Source organism: Amblyomma maculatum, chromosome 9 (assembly GCF_055883805.1).
Source record: "Amblyomma maculatum isolate TAMU_Amacu chromosome 9, ASM5588380v1, whole genome shotgun sequence".
NCBI classification, from domain to species: Eukaryota; Metazoa; Arthropoda; class Arachnida; order Ixodida; family Ixodidae; genus Amblyomma; species Amblyomma maculatum.
This window is the reverse complement of record NC_139352.1, coordinates 68,255,685-68,277,586: the sequence shown is the minus strand read 5'-3', so window position 1 is coordinate 68,277,586 and position 21,902 is coordinate 68,255,685. Positions and strand designations below refer to the sequence as shown.

The following is a 21,902-nucleotide window of genomic DNA, read 5'->3' as shown; positions in this document are numbered from 1 at the left end:
ATAAGCTCATTGGCTTTGCTAGCTTACCTTTTAGTTGTACTACAAAATACATTCTATAGTTTCTAAAGGTAAACGACAATTATTTTGCAAGATCTGTCTGGAATTGCGATTGAGTGGATCACGTGACTAAAAACAAGTAAACAAATAGATAGAGAGCGTCGGCTGGCGGCGGCGCGCGATGCCCGAAGTAGGCGGCAACAAAGGCAATGGCGGCATGTGGGAAAAAGCGTGAGTGACGGCCTTTGTTCGTTGAATGGTGCGCCGCGGCCCGCGAAGGGTTTGTGTTGACGGAAGTGGTGCGCGTGTGCGGTGCTCGCGTCGGTGCCTCGGGATTACGGATTAACCCATTCGGAAGAAGCGTCGCTGGATGCGCCGAAATTCAAGTGAGGAAAAAGAAAGTCTTGCCGCTCTCTCCGTGCGCGGACCGAAGCTGTTTGTTCTCTCGGTCGCTTTGTAAGCCCGTCTTTCTTTTTCCTGCCCGCGGCGGAAAGAAAGCTTTTGTGTCGGAACGCGCCGCTGCGGGCAGGATTAAGCGGTGAGCGGCTCAAAATTCCGATGCACCTGGTCAGGAGAGCAAACACTGCGGGCATTAGTTTGCACGGTTTTGCTCGCTGGCTTTGTGTAAACCATGCTTGCTCTCGTTTTTGCACATTGGATTTGCCGCCCAGACTAGGTTATGGAGTGTTAAAAAAAAAAACCGTTTTAGGCGCAACTGGTGTGTAATTCATTTGCATCCACCGTAGCGTCTTTACCAGAACAACGCCTTCAGCAGTTCTTTGTTGCGATCCGATGCGTCCTTAACAAGCCTTTCGTTTGTGGTTGTTTCTGCGCGCTTTGTTTCAACCGGAACGATTGCGCATCCTCATCTCGATGCGTAACTGTTGCGTTTTTTCGCCGTTTTTGTCGTTTGCTTGTTGATCGCTTCTGGAGTGGACGTCGCTTTGTCCCGTCTTTGTCCGCGATTGCCGCCTACTTGTTGCGCGCGCTTGACGACTTTCGTTGTCTTCAATGTCGAGTTCATTGTTACAGTTACGGTAGCTGAGCCACACATAAAGAAACCTTTTTAGTGTGACGCACTACGCAAGTGATGGCTTGAGTGCTTTCAATTGCGCTTAAACTGTCGCTTTGTGTGGTTGCTGGCGCCTAGTCAGTCACTAGCGGCACTCCGCGATGCTGTCGCGCGCGCTGTGAATCGCCGCTTCTCTGGAGTCATTGACCTACTGGGCTCTTCAAAAACCGCAGATTGTAACATACGTGTCATAAAGTGTTACGCAACTCTCATTTCGTAACGTTTAGTGTAACTGAAATTATTACTGCTCTGTTCGCAGCCAATGTCATTTTTACTGTTATTTTTATTTTATTTTTGTACCAGCTGTGAAATGTTACGCTCGTAACCCACGCGTCGGGTGTGTGTTCGGCAAGCTCTTGTTCGAGCGTCGTGCGCTTATCGGCCGGCTCTGTTCAATAAACTTGTCCTTGTAACCGCGCCGCTTCATTTGCTGCTGGGTGGCTGGCGGGCCTGAAGTGTTGATGAGGATGCTAGTGATGGCTTCCGCTGTGCTCGCAATCGAGCCAGCCTGTGCTCTTCGCGTTTGCTTGTTGGCATACGTTCCTTTGCTGCCGTTGTTCCAGGGGTACTTAAACATGATTACATATGAATTGTGTAGCCTTAAATGAAGTTTGTATTTAATTAAATAGGTTGATTGTTTATTAATTGTGCCATATTATGATGCGACATGAACGGAAGGGTGTTTACCTTGACATTAGCTTACCACAGTTTACTAGAAAGTATGTTTTACTGCTTTGTCACATAGCCAGCGATAATGGTCCGTAGTTGCAACTCGATCCAAAAAAAAAAAAAAAAATGGCTTGGTTTGGTTTGTGGGGTTTAACGTTCTAAAGCGACTCAGGCTATGAGAGACGCCGTAGTGGAGGACTCTGGAAATTTCCACCACCTGGGGTTCTTAAACGTGCACTGACATCGCACAGAACGAAGGGGGGGGGGGGGGGGGGTGTAAGTTGTTGATTCCACCCTTTCACCCTGTCTAGCTGCGTATCATAATCGGATGCTCGACTCATGGTGAAGTGCTTTCGTTGCATTATGCGTTTTATGGTTTTTCTTTGTGCTTGCTTTTTTCTATAGATGTGTCAAGGGCCTCATGATGAATGGTAACATAAGCTAACTATCTTTGTGGTAGTTTCTTGCCTATTTTGTTTTCTTTTAGCTTCCTTTGTTTTCTTTTGTCTATCCCAAGGATGATGTTCGGCGCTTCGCTTCCCTAGTCTCCAAGCTAGACTTTAATTAATTCTTCCGCACAAATTGGTAGACGGATGATCAGCAGGAGAATGTAGTCTGAGTAGAGATCAGTGCACTGATTTCTATGCATGATACGATCAGTGTGAATAGTAAGCACTGCGGTGTTCTAAAATAGCAAGCACAAATGCGCTTAAAGACAAGCGCGACCTCTGCAGAGCTTCCTAGCAATCGCCACATGGCCTCTGAGATCATCTCCTTGCGCAGTTGATCTCGGAGGCAGTGATCGCTTGACACATTACACGGCAGAGGGCGCGGACTGAGCAGCGCTTCTCCCGCCATCTGGGGGGTTCGGTGGCAGTTTTTTTGTGCCGCTCCTTCCTTTACTCAGAGGTGGCGCGTGTGTCTGAGGAATTGTAAAATGAGTGATAGGATGCCTCGATGGCCAGCTCCGCATTTATGAAATCAGGTACTCTCAGTACCAACGTATCTAGATCCTGTATAGAACGTCTATGGAAAAGGATTCTCCTATACTGGCACTTTGACCGCCCTGTAGCGGTATGTCATAGTGTCAAATGCTGCTGGCAATATTTGACGCTGCGGATGTCATCTGCTGTTGCTGCGTGCTACAGAGATTCCAGGGTTACTTGCATTTGGGAGCAGCCAGGCCATGCTCAACTTTCTAACTGTGGAAGCAAGTGTGAGGAAACGTTAGAGAACTAGAAGGGCATAGTGAGAGAATGGTTTAGATACGGGAAGGAGACTGGAAGTAAAAGAAAGTTTGCACTCTGGTCATTAATGGCTATAATAGGTCACAGTTTCCAGCACCGTTCGCAAAGCGCTGCAGCTTAGGATTACCTTCTTTGTTTGGCCTTAATATAAAACAAAACTACAAGCTGAGACAAAGTCTATCCATATATTACATCGGTTAGCACCGACTGTTTTTTTTTTTTTTTTCTTTTTTTCTCATTGGAAAACCGGCGTTTTCCAGCTAGTTTTACGTTGCAGCCGCTAAAGTGCTGGTCGTCGGCGAACATCATTCTCACAGTTTGCAAACAGTAAAAACTATAGCACTTTTTTTTATTATTATTATCTTTGTTTACGCACGTCGTACACAGTTGTAGCAGCTTGTTGGCCTTACTTATTGAAATGTATTAGCTCACTTGTGCTGACAGCAGTCCACTTCGGAAATGTGCGCGTTGAAAATAAATACTTCAGGTTTTTTACGGCGCTCAAGGGAAGATGGGCTTCGGGCACGCATGTAGCTCCCGGAACAACTCATGGCAGCGCCAGCCTACAGGCTGCATTTGTCTCTCACTACGAATATGTAGGTCTGTTCGTGTTGCACAAAATCTGGATGGTCCCTATTCGCAAGGCATCCTAATATTGTACGTCGATCTCGAGGCAGCCACGAACAGCACCTTGTGGAATGCTGTAGATCTACAAGGTTCTACATACTTAATTGGGCTGTCGACCTCTGCGAGGCCATTTTAAAACGTTTCACAGATTTCGAACCAAGGAAACGAGTCGTCTCGTCTTTATATGCTTGGCTATCGAAGGAGATTTCTCAAGATTTGTCAACTTCTGGAGCTTAGATATCTGTTTCGAACATTTATCAGGGGGCGGGGGGGGGGGGGTCTCATTGGAAGGCGGTGTTTCAACGGCTGAAGTACATCAAAAATAACATTTAACTTGACAGCACCGATTGATGAGAGGTGTGGCTAAGCACGCTTTTTTTTTTTTTTTCTACTCAGCGAAAACACTCAACGAATATTATCTGTGTAATTATCTGATCCTGATATCTGCGCAGTCTTAAGAATTCGGTAGGTTTGTCGGTGCAGAGAAAGCGCTGCGGTAGTGCAGCTAGATTTGTCTGACCCAGCGTAATAAATACGAAGGTGCGCAGACTAGTACTTAGTGTGTTCTACGAATCTGAGCAATGTATCAATGACTGACTGTTGGGCAAGTCGGTGTTGGTTCCTTGCTAGTGGGCTATTTGTTCGTTTGTTTCCTCCCCTCTAACGCAGAATCGAGTAGATCAAAACTCGGGATTTGAAACATTTCCTCCTCCTCCTTCTTCCTCCTTCTTTCGTCACCTTCCTCCGCCGAGCTTTCAGCTGCACGCCCTGTCTGTTTTCGGTGGTGTATTTCTGTTCATTTGTTTATTCATTTCATTTCATTTTATTACCTTAAAGGCCCCTAAAAAGGGGTGTTACATAAGGGGTGGCTAGAGTAAAAATACATAATCACAATAAGAGGAAAGTTTTGACATTTTCGAAAAACCGGCCGAAGTCCCACGCGTACTGCGGATAAACGCAAGAGGAAAAAGGAGGGGGGGGGGGAAGCATTAATTAATTAATTCATTCATTCATTCAAAAACCTTTATGAGGATGACCTGTGGCCTAAAGGGGAAGGGGGTGGGTTAGGTGAGGTTGAGGGCGGAGGTAGACCGCAGCCAATTACAAAACACTAAAGGGAAAAGCTCTTGCATATAATGGTAGTTGGCCTATTCGCCGATAGATGGCGCCACCGTCTCTGCTCGACAAAAGCTGGCAGGTTCGGCAACCACATCCGGTAGACCGACCGTGTTTGGGACGGTAGATTTTTAAATCCTGGCGCTGAGTTCATTGTGGCGAGTCGCCCCCTCTTCGTGCTGCCTGCGTCTGATGACGACGGTGTATGTAACTGCTGTTGCGTACAGCGCTGCATTGTCTGTCTGTACGTGTCTGTATATATGTATGTATATGTAACTTTAATAGTATATAATATACATAATATAATTTCTTTTCCTCCATTGCTGGTTTGTTTATTTTGCATTCGACGCTTCGCACGTGCCAGACACGAAGTTTTGCTATGGAGCAATGGAAGGAGAAAAAAAACGAAGAATAAAAAGCACGGTGCTGTTGAACCCGAAGCCAGAATAGCCTCGTCTTGGCACGAGATATATTTTTCGGGCGTCCCACAGCGTCGAGATCTCAGTCATTGTGTTGCCGGATTTGTTCTCGAATGCAAAAAAATAAAAAATGGCTGACTGCGTGTCAGTTCGAAAACAAAACACCGAAGTGTTTGAACTGTTCGGGTCGATGAAGTTTGAGCAGCTCATCACGCGAACCACCGAGTCATGCACCTCCTTCAGATTTCTTTTGAATTATTTTTTGCAGTGGGCATGGTTTTCTGATTTTGAATGTGCGGATTGTCTCGCGCAACGCATACTGTGGACACTGTTTTTGTCGATGTTGCAGCACCGAGTTGAATAATGGTGTATATAGTACGTTGTACTTCGCGCTGACTTGAAATTTTCAGCCTTTCGCCCTATAAAAAAAAAAAAAAAAAAAATCTATCTATCGCGCGGCAATCGCCTCGATAGCGTGTGGCTACTCATGAATAGAGATCACTCTTACGATTCACCCTTCGAGTCCCGAGTGGCCAAACGTGCAATATAAAATGTGGTGTAGCAATTTCCGCGCTCTCAATAGCTTTCATTTCCGGTTGTCAGTGTTTGCTCTTTCTTTACGACACTTGGCTGTTTTGTCCACGAACTTATCAGTTCCTGACAGGCCATAGTGGGGTCAGGGGCGAAGGGAAAGCCGTGACTTCACTTGAAATATACACTTGAAACCCTTCTCATATGATATACCGGTACCTGACCGGCCAGTTAGAGCCAGTCGGGTACCGGAAGAAATAAATTACTTAATTGGTATTTGGCTAGAGCACGCGCTACGTTGTTGCTTTCGGTTATATTTAATAAATTCACATCTCGTCGCAGCACCTCAAACATGGTTTGCGATTTTTTTTTTTTTTCATATGATTTGCGGTTGCGTAGGTTTTAATAGTTTGTACTCACGAAAACTCTTCAGAAAATAATATAAAACTTCATCCAGGAATGATGCTAAATCACAGAAAAGAAACGTGGTAACGAATGGTGCATGGTGTGCGTTCCCTTTTAGTTTAGAAGGGAATGCAGCTAGTATCCTTGGCCGCCGGCAGGTGGCGCCACCGTCCCACAGAGTGCGCGCTATCCCTTCTGTCGCGCGTGGCTGTAGTCTCGCCGATCGAAGGGCGCACTCCTAGCTTTGAGGCGGAGACAGCGGCGGAAGGGAGGGGGGATGACCAAGGCTACGAGGAAAGGGGAGGGTCTTGATCTTGACCTGTAGTGACCTCGCGAGAAGGCCATTGTTTCGCCGAAGAAGAGAGCGGCGACTCTGCGCACTACCGCTCCCCGTTCCGCGGTGCGCGCGCGCGGCCACGTGCGCGTAAAGTCCCTTGGTCCCCCGGCGCCGGGTCCTGTGGAAAATGGCGGGCTTCCCGAGTGGAGTCCCCCGCACCGTCCATTGCTTGTTTCAGCTTGCCTTGAATGCGCCATTCTTGTGTCCAGTCATTCAGTACAGTCGCTGGCGTTTCGGTTTCACTGACAGAGGTATCGTGTCGCGTAGCATCTGCAGTTGACACCGTGGTTACTTGGCGCGTCGTTCAGGACGCCATGTTTCCGATATTGATACGATTGGGCTGACGCGATGCTTGGGTGGTACGAGGCTGCTGAGGCGCGCAGAACTTGGTGTGACGCGTAGAGGCGTATAGATTCATTAATTTAGGACTTAAAGTCGTATTCCTTGACATTCGACGAGCAAACTTCGCATCGCCTTTCTCTTCTCTCCCCCTCCTTCTCGCCGCGGCATTGATGGGCACTCGTCCTTTCCAGGCAGGCAAGCAGCTTCTTTGTCGACTTGATCGTTCTTCGGTGTGAGCTTACATATCAATGCAATTCAATAAATGGCCTCCTACGGCTTCGGAGAATCTGCGGCTCATTGAACATTTCCGGTCTCCTGGAGACTGATCTCGCACTTTGAGCGTTTCTCAGAATATTTTTATCTCTTACAATGTTCCTTTAGGCCGCAGCCGATAATAACAAATTGTAACTCAAACAGGGCATCAGGGTTCCCGGAACTGAACCTGTCCGGCGTTTCTGTGAACGCACAATTGGTTTGCTGAAAGAGGACTACAAAACTTAGTTTGCTGTTCGTCCTTCAATTGTGGCAACACTTTTACGAATCTATCGTGGGGCTCAGTACGGCGGACCCTGGGAGAAACCGATTTGACTGGGATGTGAAGCAGGCGTGGGGGGAAAATCCGCAGGTTTTTCCTGTGTTATGAGCACAGCTCAGGCAGCACCCTTTGGGCAATTTTGAAAAGGTCTATAGACAGCGTTGTTCTGCAAGCAGTGCTAGCGTCACTATATAGACTTTGCCAGAGTTCCGCGTTCCTTTGCTTTCACCGCCAAGCAACCATGTAGCACCGCGAAGCCAACCTAACGGGCACCCCGGCTGCGTTGCATCATCCGTCGTGCGCACAGTGTGCCGCGTTGTGTGCGAGCTGTAGCGACGGTGACTTATTTTGATTAGGACAGACAAAGTAATTACTTCTCGACGGCTTTTCAGTCTGGCTGATCGGCTTCTACAAAGACTACGCGAGGCTTCGCTGCACAACTCGGTTGCTTACGCGGCACCTTCGCGCAACTTTAGCAACGCCTATATAGTAACTCTAAGCAGTGCGAGGAAGTGTGTACAGACTGTTACCTCTTACATGGATGCCAGAGATGCCGCTTCTCGTTGATCTCACGAGCTCTCCTTGCATTTGCCAAAAGATTCACGACTTCGTGTATACTACAGGGGGGTTGTCCACATTGATTATATATGTATTCCCGCCCTGAAGGTGTAAAGTTTGATGGGATGATGACGTGATCTACGCTGATCAGTGCGGAAGTTTTAACTTGCCAACTCCAAAAGTCTGCTTTCTCCCCCTTTGATGTGCTCCATATGGGCAGTATTACTTTAAAACTTTCTTAGTGCTTTCGCTGGTTTCGTCGACCTCTCTTTGTCGGGTTATCGAAGCCGGACGTGGCAGGAACTGCCAACGTGGGAAGCCTGGCGGGACTCTGCACTCCCAGTCAGACGCGCAAATTCCTATGTCACGCAGGCACTAGTTCTGTACGGCTTGGTTAGAGCGGGGCTTCATATATCTGTGTCCTACGGGTGGTCGGATACTAGATGCGAAGTTGAAGCTAATGTGCATTTGCTGCCCTTGAACCGTCTGTTTTTTTCTGCGTTAAAGTAAGCAGTAACGCCGTTGGCAGGAGAGAGAGAGAGAAGGCAGAGAGGTTAACCAGGAAAGCTGCCGTTGGCAGGAAGCTGCCCATTTGGGCAGCACTTTTGAGATGACAATGGATCCACGTTGGGACAGCTGGATTCCAAGTGAGGAATTTTCTACATACGTCTTGGTAGAAGTGTTATTTCGCATAATATGGTAGTTACGACTGTATGCCCGACCTGAAACCGTATTACAGGCGCACCTAATGGGGCAGTAGGTTTAATAATATCGCTAAATTGGCCGTGATTATTTTTTGTTTCCGCTACAAAGGCAAGAACGTCTTCTACCCAGCGGAATTTCTTCCTGTTACGGAACCCGAAATTCCTGCTGAAGAATGCATTTTCTTCTACAAAAACTGATCCAAGAATCTCCGCCACTGGTAAAGCGTCCAGCTGTGCCGCTGTTTGCGCGGTATGATGTGCTACGCAATATCGAACCACTTTGTGCGCGTACTTCGCGCCATGCTCGAACCCTCTTCTTGATGGCCCGCATTTTCTGGTGCGGCAGATGGCGCATTTAACCTGTGCCCAGTAAGTCTTAGTGCCCAGCGTTGGCGCCCACTCGCTGGTGGGCTGCTTCTTTCCGTGCGCCCCATCCGCGTGGGTGTGTGTCGTCCAGATAAAACCGTTTGTCGAAACGACCTTGTGCTCGATGCTGTCTGGAGTGGGGCGTGTCCCTGTGCTCTTCCCTTTTATCGGGCTGCACCCGCTGCTTCCGCGTCGCCCGACGCGTTCGAGATCGGTTGCTGTGCTCCATCGTGTGTGTGCTGTACTTTCGAACATGTGGCGTCCGCCCTGTCTAGGCGGGTTGCCTAACATTCGCTTCTGGGGGGGGGGGGGGGGGATATAAGTGCCTGCCTACACCTTTCTCCTCGTGCTGCTGAAGACGGAGAGGCTGGACATTATTGTAAAGGGTCCCCCGATGCGATGGTTCAGTGGCTCGGGAGTCGGAGGGCCGCGGTTCATTGCTGGCCGCGGCGGCCTTGGAAGTCTCGATGAAAGCGAACCGCAAGGCGCCCATGTGGTGTGCGGTGTCAGTGCATGGTACCCCGGGTGGTCGAAATTATCCGTGAGCTGTTTAGGGACGCAGCACCGCATAGACCAAATCAGCGAATACAAGGCGTGTTAGTTAAACGCTCACTAGCGGACTACAGCACCCTTGACAGGAAGATGGCTACACGGTATAGAAGAGGCACTGAACAAGGGTAGAGAAGGGAAGCCTCAGTTCGCAGGTCGAGCACCACCACCCCCCCCACCCCCCTTCCTCGTCCTCCTCCTCGTCTACCTTTGTTCAGTGCTCGTTCATATTTTTTTATAAATAAATCAGTTTTCATATACTCGATCTGTTCATCATGTGTTAGCGGTCGTCTTTTGTGCCCGTCAGTCTTTAAGTCTATTCACACTTGCGACTCGCGAAGGACGCGCGACCGGCAGTCGCATGCGACCGGAGAGCAACCGATGTTCACAGCTGCGAATGCGATTCGCGGGTTGCTTTCCACACCGTATCTTCCTTGACTGTTTACCACATAGAGTTAAGCTAACTTACGTTCATCTCAGCTGAGCCGCTGATTGGTTTAGCGGTTTGCGACCAGCAGTCGCGCGACTGGAAATCGAGCAGTGCCCAAACGGCCCGCAGCAGTCGCTTTCCGACCGATGCGACTGTCGCTTTTCGACCAAAACGGTCGCGCGAACGCTGCGAGCCGCAAGTGTGAACGGGCCTTTTATCTGCGGTCTTGTTGGGACAATCTCAGGTGCTTTGGCTCTTCAGAGAAATTCTGTTGCAGTTGTGGCCCAGTGCACCTGTCTAAGTGCTGCGTGAACTCAAGACGCGACGTCGTGCAGTTTGGGAGTCGTCGGAGTGTCGAGGATGACGGCAAAAAATGCTCGGCATTTATACATCCCTGGAGGGTGAACTGGAATGTTGTGTCGCGAGCTTTTGTTTTCTAATGTAAAACTACAACAGCGCTACTTGTTCACGCAAAGGTCCTTTGTAAGAAAGTGGCGCTGTTTTACTTCAATGTTAGACAGTGCTTCAGCAACTAGCCAAGCAAAGTTTACTGTTAAGCGAGCGTTTCGCTTCTTTTTCGCGCTACTATTTTCTTCGCTTATGGAGCTCGAGTGGTAGAGAGAGAGAGAGACATAGAGAAGCAACTTTATTTGCCCCAGATGTCGTGAACTAGGGCAGGTGGGTCCTGTGTGGCCCCCTGGTGTTAGCGACAATTTACCTTGCTCTCTGTTCATTAGAACAAAATATCGTATTCGAGTGTGTGATGCTTATAGGAGCTGACCAGGTGACCATACGTTAAAGGCACTTGTACCTATTACAGAATTTTCCGAACTGAAATGTGCGTATTGCATATAAGGAGGCATCTCCACGTACATTATATTTTGCCCGCCTTGCCGGAGCAGGAGGCAGAGGCTGGGGCAACTTGTGTTTCCACCCGTTTCCTAACGGGCTGACGTGCAGCAGCCCGTTCCGCCCGAGTGGCTCCAGGTGCGGCTGCCGGCAGCGCAGCGGGGTCTGCTTGCCGCGTAAGCTCCGGTAAGCGGCAGCCGTCGCGCGACCCAATGCTCTGGTCCCGCGTCCAAATCCATACCGTTTTCCCCTCGCTTTTCATAAAGTTAGTCTCGAATGATTTCAATGGTGCCCTGCCGTTGCGTCTACGCCATTTTATAGTTACTTTTTTTTTTCTGCTTGCTACTTCTTTTTGTTCACTTCTCCACATGTCTAGAGTGTTCGTTTTCTGTATATTTTCGGCTGGGACTTTCTCCTCTTCGGTCAAAATTAACCCGTGGCCATCAACTACTGTGGACTTCATTTTTCCCTCGTCGTTCGTCTCTTCCTTCAGATTTCCACATGATGAAAGGCGCGCGATAACTACGCTTGCCCACACAAATTCCCTCTCCCAATACTCACCCTTTTCCTTTCTATCTAACCGTGATCGCCGAGGTTAGAAGGAATATCGCGACTAATTTCACCCGGACGACATTACTCTATTTATCACCATGTCTAGCGACGGACAGATGGATGATACGCTACAACAGACAGCAGATAGAGACTTTTAGTTTACAGCGGCCGCTTACCGCAGCCGTCTACCGCTACCGTGCGGCGCCGGCATAGCTCGCGCTGATTAGTCCCTGCGTGCTGAGATCTTGACAAGGCCTGCGCACCCCAGCAGCTTACGTCGCAACAGGTGGATGGCGATAAAATACTAGCAAATGAAGGTGCGAGCGAGTCGAGTCACACGTTGCCTCGCCCCTTTACGCAAGCCTGTACGCGCAGATTCAGTGGCTGTTCCTTTATCGCTCATCCGCTCGTCGTGACGTGCGCTGATGGGAGAGAAGTAAAACTTTTTGTTTGGCTAGTTGGTCCATAACGACTTGAAAAAACTTCAGCGCAAATGATTTGAGCTGAGGTTTTTTCACATCGTTATGGGAGAGAATGTGGGCGGCCTAGTCCGCAGGCATTTGACGGGAATGTGGCGCCATCTGTCGTCATTGGATGATCAGCGCATGCGTACTGATGCTCACGCGGTAGCGGTAAGCGGATAGCGCTAAACTAAAAGTCTATTGTGGAGGAGCTAACAGGAGAGGCAGGACTCGTGCTCTCATTCAAAGTCCGCGCCTTTTATGGTTAGGGATGAACCAATAGAGCGATACATGCGAGACACTGTATGTGTCGCCACCCCCCTAGACAAAGTGGGGATGGACGAAGCTGCAGTAGCGGCCCTATTGCGACGCAGGCGTTCCGGTAATAGTAGAACAGGAGGCTCCTGGCGATGGCGTGCGAATGGTACGAGATTGTGCTTTTGTGAGGGCTGGTGCAAAACGTGTAGCGAAATCTCAATATGAAGCTTGACAGTATGACTAGCGGAAAATTCGAAAGCAGATGAAAAGGAAGTTACGCAGAAAATTCAGCAGCACATCAACAGACCAATTATTAGGCACTTCAACACCAGATAAGCAGAACATTGTGCAGTACGTTCAACACCAGGTCAAGAGCGCATTCATCACATAGTTCAACACCACATCAGCGGAGCGTTCACTAAGTTTCAGCATCAGATCAACACGACGTCCACACCCCACATCACAGCACACATCATGTCAGCAGGTGCTAGGGTACATCGGTGTGATTAATTGGAGAGGTTCTTTCGGTGGGCACCTGTCGCTTGACTCTTTAGTGACTCCTCCGAATTTAGCATCTGGCCGTCAGGGATATTTTATTCGGCATGTTTGTTATAGTGGAATCGCAAGACGCCAACAACGGGATGCGTTTATGAAATTGGTGTGCAAGGGGTTGGGTCAGGTGAGGGGAAATCAGAAGCTCATCAATTTTCGCACCTCAACAACCGCGTTTTTATGATGTGAGCAATAAAGGTGCTCACCGCCACAAGTAAGCGTCGTGGTTATGACGTCTCTTCCGCCTGCCACGGTTGGTACATGGAAGAGCCACGTGCCACCTGCGACGGATGACAGGTGACAAAACGTAGAGGGAAAGCTCCCCTTTTCTTTCGTTTTAGGGGAATGAGAGGAAGGCGAAATTGGTTTTCTACTCACGCAATAAGTACATTGCTAGCGCATACCTCGTTACATGAACCGTGATCATCGACTCTGAATTTTATTTACTGTTGCATCAACGAGGGGGAAAATCGCTATGCAGACACGTGTGACGGCGCTTGTCCTGCTTCGAGTGTCCTGATCGCGCCTCTATATAAAGAGGAAACCCTTGTTTCCGGTGGCGGAGGTGATGCAGTACAAAGGGACAAACAGGAAAATAAGGAATGTCCGAATAAGGCGCTGTCGTTCGCTTTCCTCGCTCCTTTTCCGCATTTCCCGCGCTTCTGTCGTCCCCATGGAGGGTTTCTCCGACGGCGGAGCGCGACTGTGCTGCTGCTACTCTCGAGAATTGTTCTTGACGGCGCCTCTATTTAGATAGATGCTTGACGGGACCAAAATAGCGAGCGGCGAAATGAAAGGCCCGTGTTGGGTTGTAGCAAGATCGACAAGAGAGGGAGCGAACCCTGGCGCTGTAACTGACGGGGAGACCGTACGAAAAGACAAAAGGGAAACCAGTGCGCGAGTTCTGCTTGCCCAGTCACCGCTTGGTGTCGCCACTGCTGTTTGCAGGGGCGGGCGCGGGAAATCCGTTAGAAGAGGGCGCCCTCTGTAGGCTCGGCGATGCATTACGTAATGCGTTGTGCAACGCGCGCTTTTTCATGTCGGTGCCCACGTAGCGGCAGCACGCTACGTCATCCGTTTTTCGGAGGATGGTGGTGGTGGTGAAAACTTTAGATGCACGCCATGACGTAAACGAACAGCTTCGTTGCGCTTTGGCCCGCGAGAACCGAGTTGGAACTTTCTAAAAACCAACGAGAAGCAAAGTTTGGCAACAAAAAGATTCAATTTTTCTCCTCCCAGTTTTTTTTTTTTTTCTCTTTACCTTTCATCGCTGCGGCGTTCTGTAATGCTTGCTGTGCGAACAGACTGGCAGTGTTGTTTAATGTCTCCGGTTACGAAACTGGGAATTGAAAATGCGAGCGTGATGTCGGCCAGTTTCTTGAGGGTAAATGATGGTACCATCCATTGGTTGCCCAGTCATTTCTCTTGGCTGCCTACGTGTCATTTTTTTTTTTTTCGGGGTGAGAGGAGGGGAAGAAGCGGTAGTTGGAAGGTGGGGGGGGGGGGGGGGGGGGGCTAAGCTGATTCTGCTCTGGCCGTGACAGTTGGCTGAACACCACATTTCAAACCAATAGAAGTTCTGGATTTTGTCACGTGGATCCTGCAGCAAGTTCGAAAGATCACGTTTGTCTATCTCCCTTAGTGTTGACTGTGGATAGTCGGTATGGGTTAGTCTATATTTGTACGCATTTGTTTCTTTCTTTCTGCATGTGCAGTATGGAGGAGAGAGCACTTGGCTTCGTGGGGAGGTTATTGTGTTAAGCAGGGCTATTTTCCTTATTTCCTTCTGGGGCTTTCTTTTGAAAATTTGGTCAGTGGCTGCACCGTGACCGTGGTTCGGAAAGTGGGCGAGTTATTAGGAAGAACCGATCGAGTGTTTTTTGTTTGTTTGTTTATTTATTTATTCATTTATTTATTTCCTTCGCGGAAATCTTCAGGAAAGTGCTTCACGTCCTTGGCATTTGATCGGGTCGCTCGTAGTCGCTGCGAATTTTCATACAGCTAGAGGAACCACTGAAGGCCGCGTAAACATGCGCCGGCAGCTCTGCCGCCATTCTTGCATATCAGCTTGAAAAAAAAAAATGGCGAAAATATCGCTCTTGGGATCGGAACGTCTCTGAGGCATTAAACAGGTTCTAAAATCGTGTATATAATCTAACAGGCGCTATGTATCGGTCTTCAGGGCTGTACGGACGAGATGTGAGGCAAGTACTCACTGAGCGACGTGGTTCCGTACTGGCCGCTCGCGCGGAGCCACTGAAGATAGACACCGAACCACCGCGGGAATTTCAAATGATCAGTACATTCCATGATTTTCGGTGCCATCGAAAGCAGTTTCTATCAGGGCAAGAAGTGTTTCGTAATTCCAGCGTGGAGGAAGAGAGTTGCAGATTGTCCAGGATAGCTGGACATGAGCCCGTTGCAACGCCTGCACGTATTTCACTGAACCTTTTCCAGCGTATAGTTGCAGCTCTAGTTACAGTGACGGTGTTCTCTATGTCACTCGAATGGGGATAATCATTCGATGTAAGCCAACTTCTTTTTTTTTTTCTTTTTGTATGTTTACCCGCACCGGCCTTTACGTCAGTTCTTCCGTTTAGTGCCGAACGCGGGGACTACCTACCGCCCGGTGTCGCTCCAGGCGGAAACGACGACGATTCTTAATTACGCGCTTACTTTTCCCTTTTACGGCCACCTGACGACGAAAGTGTTTTTCGTCAGTTTCGTAAAGCGAATCACTGTGCGCTCGAGGAGCCAATAAGACGCGTAAAAGGGAGGCGTTGCGAAAAGAGCCTTGCGCAACTTGGAAATTCCCTGCCGGAGGGAAAGAAAAGGGGAAGACCGGGAAAGGGAAAGAGTAGAGGCCGACAAGAAGGGAGGGTGTAGCAGCAGCCACCTTGCATCCCACGCTTCGTAACTTCCTTGAAGCGGTATCGCGACGGAAGAGAAAGATACGAGCCGACGGTGTTGTAGCGAAGTAGTGGGATGGCTGGGAGCCAATGAAGCGTGTTCTGTCCGTACCGGCTTTTGAGATCGATGCAGCTTTGGGGAAAACCGTGGAGTGGTATTCACTTCAGTCACTGCAGGCTGCTACGTTTACCGTTGTGCAGGCGAAGTGCAGAGGTAGTGTGTCTGGTTGCGACGCTCCCTGCCAAGATTTGGACATGGCCTTTGAAAGTGTATAGGGGGAGGACTAATGATGATTCTAGTTTGCGCTGCCACCACGACGTGTCGCATGATGCTAAGCATTTGAGAATGTACCGCGGGGATTTCGAATGTTCGGCGAAGCTCGTTAATTTATTTTATTGCAGTCGCGAGTGCTCGGTGAGAGGGCATGACGGAACCAGTTTATTATCCGACATCTTCCACTCAGTGAAAATCAGCAGCAACAAACCTATTCGCGCAGCATCTCACTGCACTATGATTTCCTCACAAGTGACTTATCGAGTTGCATGCGTTATTAGCTGGTGGCCGCTCACAGATGGCGCAATTTGTTACTTAATCGTCATCACCGATGTATTCAGGAATTAAGTACGACTTGTCCGAAGAGTTGATCAGGAAACCGCTAGTGGAGCGATTACCCGTCGAATCTTTCGAGTTTTGATCTAATTAAAGCGTCGGATTTTCGTTTTGCAACCTGTGTGGTAGAACAGCTCCGTTACAGACAGGAACTTATCGTTATTGCTTTTATTGCGATAGCAATACTGCGTCAGGTTTCGGCCCGTCGCGTCGTCCCGGGAAGGGCCACGTTTGACCTTGACCAGCCGAGAAGATGAAGGGGAGAAGAACACTCAGTCACCGGCAGCTGATGCTTTCACTCCACATTCGGTTCAGCAGCATTGAACCCTTCTCGTTTATATGTGGGCTGGTAGCTTACGCTCTCGCGTCACACTCTTAAAGGATGAGCTTAAGTGTCCCCAATAATGTAGCACATTACACTGATAGGGCGTGATAGGGGAATAATGTAGCAGGCAAAAGAAGCTTCCGCCGTTGCTATCGCAATTCAGCTAGGGTTAACCAAAGTTAAACCACGACTAATTTTCTTTTTTTTTTCGTTGACCGCGGCATGGGTGAAAATAATCTGTATCTGTCACACTTGCTATGTGGACACCTGAACCGCGCCGTAAGGGGAGGGATGAGGACGAACTTTCGGGTGCACGTAACTGTCTCGCCGATTTGTGTGTGTGTGTGTGTGTGTGTGTGTGTGTGTGTGTGTGTGTGTGTGTGTGTGTGTGTGTGTGTGTGTGTGTGTGTGTGTGTGTGTGTGTGTGTGTGTGTGTGTGTGTGTGTGTGTGTGTGTGTGTGTGTGTGTGTGTGTGTGTGTGTGTGTGTGTGTGTGTGTGTGTGTGTGTGTGTGTGTGTGTGTGTGTGTGTGTGTGTGTGTGTGTGTGTGTGTGTGTGTGTGTGTGTGTGTGTGTGTGTGTGTGTGTGTGTGTGTGTGTCAGCGCTGTTCTTAAGTGTTCAGCGGAGTTCCGCGCGCTTTGCTCCTCCCCGTTTGGAAAAAGCAAATAATGGCAGACTTTTTGGCGGTTAATTATGCATCCGCTAAAGGAGGTTGTGCACTGAACTGCGGGGCACTGTAAATTCAACGTGGTTAGAGATACGCACCGTAGCGACCGTTCTAACCCCGTGCTACTCTTCTTGGGCTTTTACCAATGCCATTAGAGCTCATGCGAAAAAAATAATAATGATGTGTCCCGTGAGAAGTATGAGGCCAGTAATCCCAACTAGATGAGAAGCGGGATTTAGCGAGCCCGTCTCGCGGTAAGACTCCTCCGCGGCGTTCAAAACCGCTGCAGCGTCTTCTGCTTTCCGGGAACACGAAGCAGACGACTCTACACCTGCTCGGCGGAAGTCCGACAGTTCTTTGGTGAGCTGCATGGAACTCGGCGAGGCCAGGGCGTTGCTGTCTCCGTGGCCGGATTTCCTAATAAGAAGCCACGTACGCGATATACTCATGCCATTTTCTCTAACCACCTTTCACGCGTGGACAGTAAAAGGCCCTCAGAGACACCTTTCGCGCCTCAAGTGACCCTCTCTATACACGACACTAGCCTAAGGCCCAAGTGCTCTGCGCAGACGTGTCATATTGCGTTATACGGGCGGTGTTGGCACATACCCCGAACTCCTCTTGCCTCAACGAAAGACGGCGTGGCAGGATTGGGGAGGGAAGCAGGTTTCTTCTCACGCCAGGACTGTTGCTATGGGGATACAGCGCCGAGCGCTCCCTACGTTGCCGCGGGCACGGCGGAGTTCGGATGCTGTCGCCATGGGAACGGACCGGTCCACCGGTGAGGGATAAATAGGGAGGAAGAGGGCGGCTTGGGGATGCCCGGCGCGAGCTGTGGCTGGCTCAATCTTTTTCCCTTGTATCCCTCATCGAAGCTCCTCTGCAGGCTTCCCTCTCCCATTTTTACGAGGCCTCTCTGTTTCGTATCCACTCCGCCGTCGCCTCATTATTTCACATGTTATTTTCTTCGCCGTTTCGTAGCTATTTCTGTACTCCGGAATGAATTGCTAGTCACGCATCGAAGACCCGCCGGGAAGCTGGTCGCTTCGCCGTTTTTAGTCGAGGGCAAATGCGATGTCATGCACGTGGTCTCTCGAAATATTGATAGTCTTGCGAAAGTGCTCTTTTTATTTATTTTTTTTTTCGTTCCCTTTTATCACTGGGCTTGTTTTATATATCGGGTTCTTCTTTAGCTGAATTCTTTTTCTCATTTAAATTTATCGCGAGTCTTTATCTTTTTACCGCTAGCTCTTCTCTCACCCCAGAAGCGTGGAACATCCTGCAAATACCTTCCTCCTCTTCGATCTTTTTGTTTTCTTTTTTTACACTTTCGTTGGTTTCCCAACTGTCCTCTTCTGCAAATCGTATCCGCGGTCTTGATCCTTAACTTTTCTACTATTCCATCTCGCAACTGTGAGCGTTGCGCCACTGCAGGATTGTGACAGATGAGCTCCATGCGCAAGTGTATATAAGCTCGGGGCTTTTCTTTCTTTCTTTTCTTTTTTTTTTTTTCTTTTCTTCTCTTCTCTGAGTTGGGAAAGGTGCTCCTAATTGACGGATTCGGTAGCTAGACGTTCGATCTCCCGAGTGCTGCGGCTCGAATTGTGCAAGAGTCTCGACCGTTTTCCTTTCTCTGGATCACGGCTGGCTTCCTGATAGCAACGCCGCGTGGCTGCCCTAATTTGTGCTAGTTTGGTGAACATCATCATCATCATCATGTTCTAACTTTGCGTGCGGGCTCTGTATTCTTTGGCTCTTTTATTTATCACATCGATATATCTGCTTTTATTTTCGTGTTTTATTCGGCATTCTGGACTGGCATATTTCTTTTGCCACTCCTAGCAACGTGTCTTTGCAAAAAGTAACCAGGCTACAGGGTCTGCTTCTCGGCCGTATGGTACTAAATTCTTACCATATCTCAATTTTTAGACCCCTGCAAAGTAAAGGCGAGCGCCTCTACTTACTCCTTAATGAGTTGGGATCCTCTGGGAGATCTTATTGGCTTCATAATGCTAGCGAGAAGTAAAACATGCAGCCTGGTTACTTTTGGCAAAGACTGTACACGTTCTCGACCTCGTTTAGTGCTGTTTGCCGACCTTTAAACGTAATCGTGGTGCTGTTGCTCAGTGCCATATGTAACAGCAAAGTTGTATTTACAGTAAACCAGCAGTCAACTATTTTCACCCGAGTTATTTCAGCTGGACGCGTGGACTTGAGAAGAGAAGCCAACTGGCGAACTTTGCTTTACATTTTAAGCCGAAGTGAGGACGAAACTTGCTACTATGGTGTGGCTACATTGGGCGGCACATTTTTTTTCCCCTTCCTTAATGCCATTTTTCTTTTTATCGACTGTGCCTGGTTGGTGCACGAAAGTGTGCGACGTGTTACATAACGTAGTATTTAGAGCTGCAGTGATTGGCTGCCACATTTCTTGCCTCTTTTTTTTTTTTTTAAATACCGCTGAATTGAAATAAAGAAAAAATAATGACAGAATCAAGTAAAATTAACTTCGACCTCTGTTAAACTTCCTTGTCAGCAGTTGTGGAGCCCCTTTCGTAATCTAATTGCGCCGATGTTGGCCCGAAGAAGAAAAAAAAGAAAACAGGCACGTTAAACCGAGTTTCCATGGTTAGCAGATTTTTGAAGGCATTGATTTTCCTTTGTTGCCCATGCTTGTTTCAGTCAACTGCAAAATTATGGTCTAGTGGTGACTTGAACGTTCCGGACGGCTCAGAAAAGGCATCGTCCGATCCATTTGTACGCCTGGCCTTTCGAAAATTGCGCCAGTATCGGATGTTTCCTTGTGTATTTCCCCACCGGAAAGAGGTATTTCAGACTCATTGATTTATTCTAAAATCGGCGGTGGCTGCAGATATAGATTCTTTAGGTGTTCTTACAGCGGTAGTGCGAGAGGACTTGTACGTGGCCTTGAACTGTATCGCGAATGGCCCGTCTCATTTCTTTGGACCGACAGCAAAATGCGAGCCCAATCGTACCTCTAAGAAAGCGATCAAGTCGCCCTTTTGCCGCCCATTTCGCACGGACGATATCAGCACTGTCCGATGAGCTCGCGTTAACTCATTTTCCTTCAGATTGTCAACTAAATACATGAGCGGCAAGTTTTACGAGCGCGTGTTACTTTTTTTTCTCTCTCTCTCTTCTTCTTATACATGCCGACAGAAAGCTCGTGGTGATGACGTTACGTCGCGGTTCACCTCCTCGCTATGTGACGCCCTGTGAAGTCTCGAGCAGCCTTGGAAGTGGTGGTAATATCGGGCGGGCCACGCCATTAAAACTCGGCCGTGTCGCGGTGGAGGGGTATCCACCCCCTTCCACTACCCCACGCGGTTATATGCGCGTAGTTTTGGGCGACGGTTAAGTGCGTATGCGTGTGCGACCTCGTCGTCAGTCGTCGTCGGAGGGTCCTCGGCGCTGAGTCGATGCTTGTGTACTACACGGCCGGGCCACTCGTACCCGGAGAGTCAAGGTCGTCCGCGAGGTCATTTGCTCTCTAGGCAGCGGGTCGCGCACTGCCCACGCGTGCGCTAGGCGCAGCGGCACGCGTGATGACCCTCCTCCACACGAGTGTTCGAGCTTCTATCCCCCTTTCCGCGTACTGTGAACTGGCACGATGATTTTTTTTTCTTTTCATTTTTTTTTTTTTTTTTTTTTTTTACGTGTTTGCTGCGTTTGATGTGTTTTTTGTTTGCTTTCTTAGCTGGGTGGTTGTGCGGGCCTCGAGGGAGAGCCGAAGGCCGGCCTGCAGGAAGCGATATTGCATAGCGCGTGACTTGAGGCGTGGGAGTATGCATGTCGGGACGGGGCGAGTCGGTGGCTGTAGTTTTGGTGGTCGTCGAGGGTTTTGGCGGCGGTCGTGGCATTTGCGGCGGTGTCGTGAATCGTATGTGCTGCTGTTTGGCATATGGTTGTGGAGACGCGGTGGGTGGAGATTAGAGGCAGTTTGTGGCCAAATCATTAAACAAACAAACAAAAAATACTGCATGATGTACGCGCGATGCTCGGAGAGATGCTCCACGTGCTTCATGCTGGGGTGAGGTCTATTTTCGCTATTTTCATTTTCCTGAATTGGCATCATAACCACCACAATGCCGCTAGGGTGATGGATTGTTATTTTGTATTATATATGTACCTAACTTGTTCCCCTCTATTGTCTCCTTTGTATCCACTCATACATGGGCCCGAGGAGGGCCTGCAGTATTTGTAAATAAATAAATAAAAATAAACAGCGCCTCGTTGGTTGATGGCTGATATGAAAGGTGTCGCTGCTAACTGAGTCAAGGTTTTCGGAAAGACGAAGTTTCCTGGCCTATCGAAACCAACCGGATGCCCTTGAAAATCGTTTCGACCGAGTGTGCAGTATTTTTTTCACAGTTAATCAACTCGACTAATTAGCCATTTTTTTAGCCTATTGCTTTGAGCACAATGTCGGTTCAGAAGCTGTAGATAGTCTTGAAAGACAGCTGGTTGCAGTGTTCGCACTAAGGCGTTGCTTACGCAGCTTTATTCAGTGGCCTTCGGAGCAATATTGTCATGTGACCGACAGTCGGCGCACATCGCTCGCCCAGGGCTTCGCGCATTGTCCAATAAGGAAAAGCGTTCAAGCGTAAAATGGATTTTCTTCTCTGGAATGTGTATTGGGACGCTGAAGAAGCGCCGTTGTGAAGTTTGTATCATCACTAATTTAAACTTGCAGACTAGGCCCACTAGGCTACACACTACAGCCACCAGGTTTCAATAGCACTAGACACTTCTAGGTTTTTAAAACGTTACGCAGAGCATGGGAAACTCTCTCTGT

At 48.8% G+C, this 21,902-nt stretch overlaps 1 protein-coding gene across 2 annotated transcripts in view; it reads left to right on the top strand.

The window, feature by feature from the left end:
• Positions 1-109: 109 nt before the first annotated feature.
• The window catches only part of LOC146179302 (putative phosphatidate phosphatase), a 65,864-nt gene continuing 44,071 nt past the window's right edge, over positions 110-21,902 (top strand). The window contains exon 1 of one of the 2 annotated variants that reach the window (XM_084578956.1): positions 110-228. In XM_084578956.1, the coding sequence (XP_084435082.1) occupies positions 179-228 (50 nt within the window). In that variant the 5' untranslated portion in view covers positions 110-178. The other variant, XM_084578959.1, reaches the window with a different exon arrangement.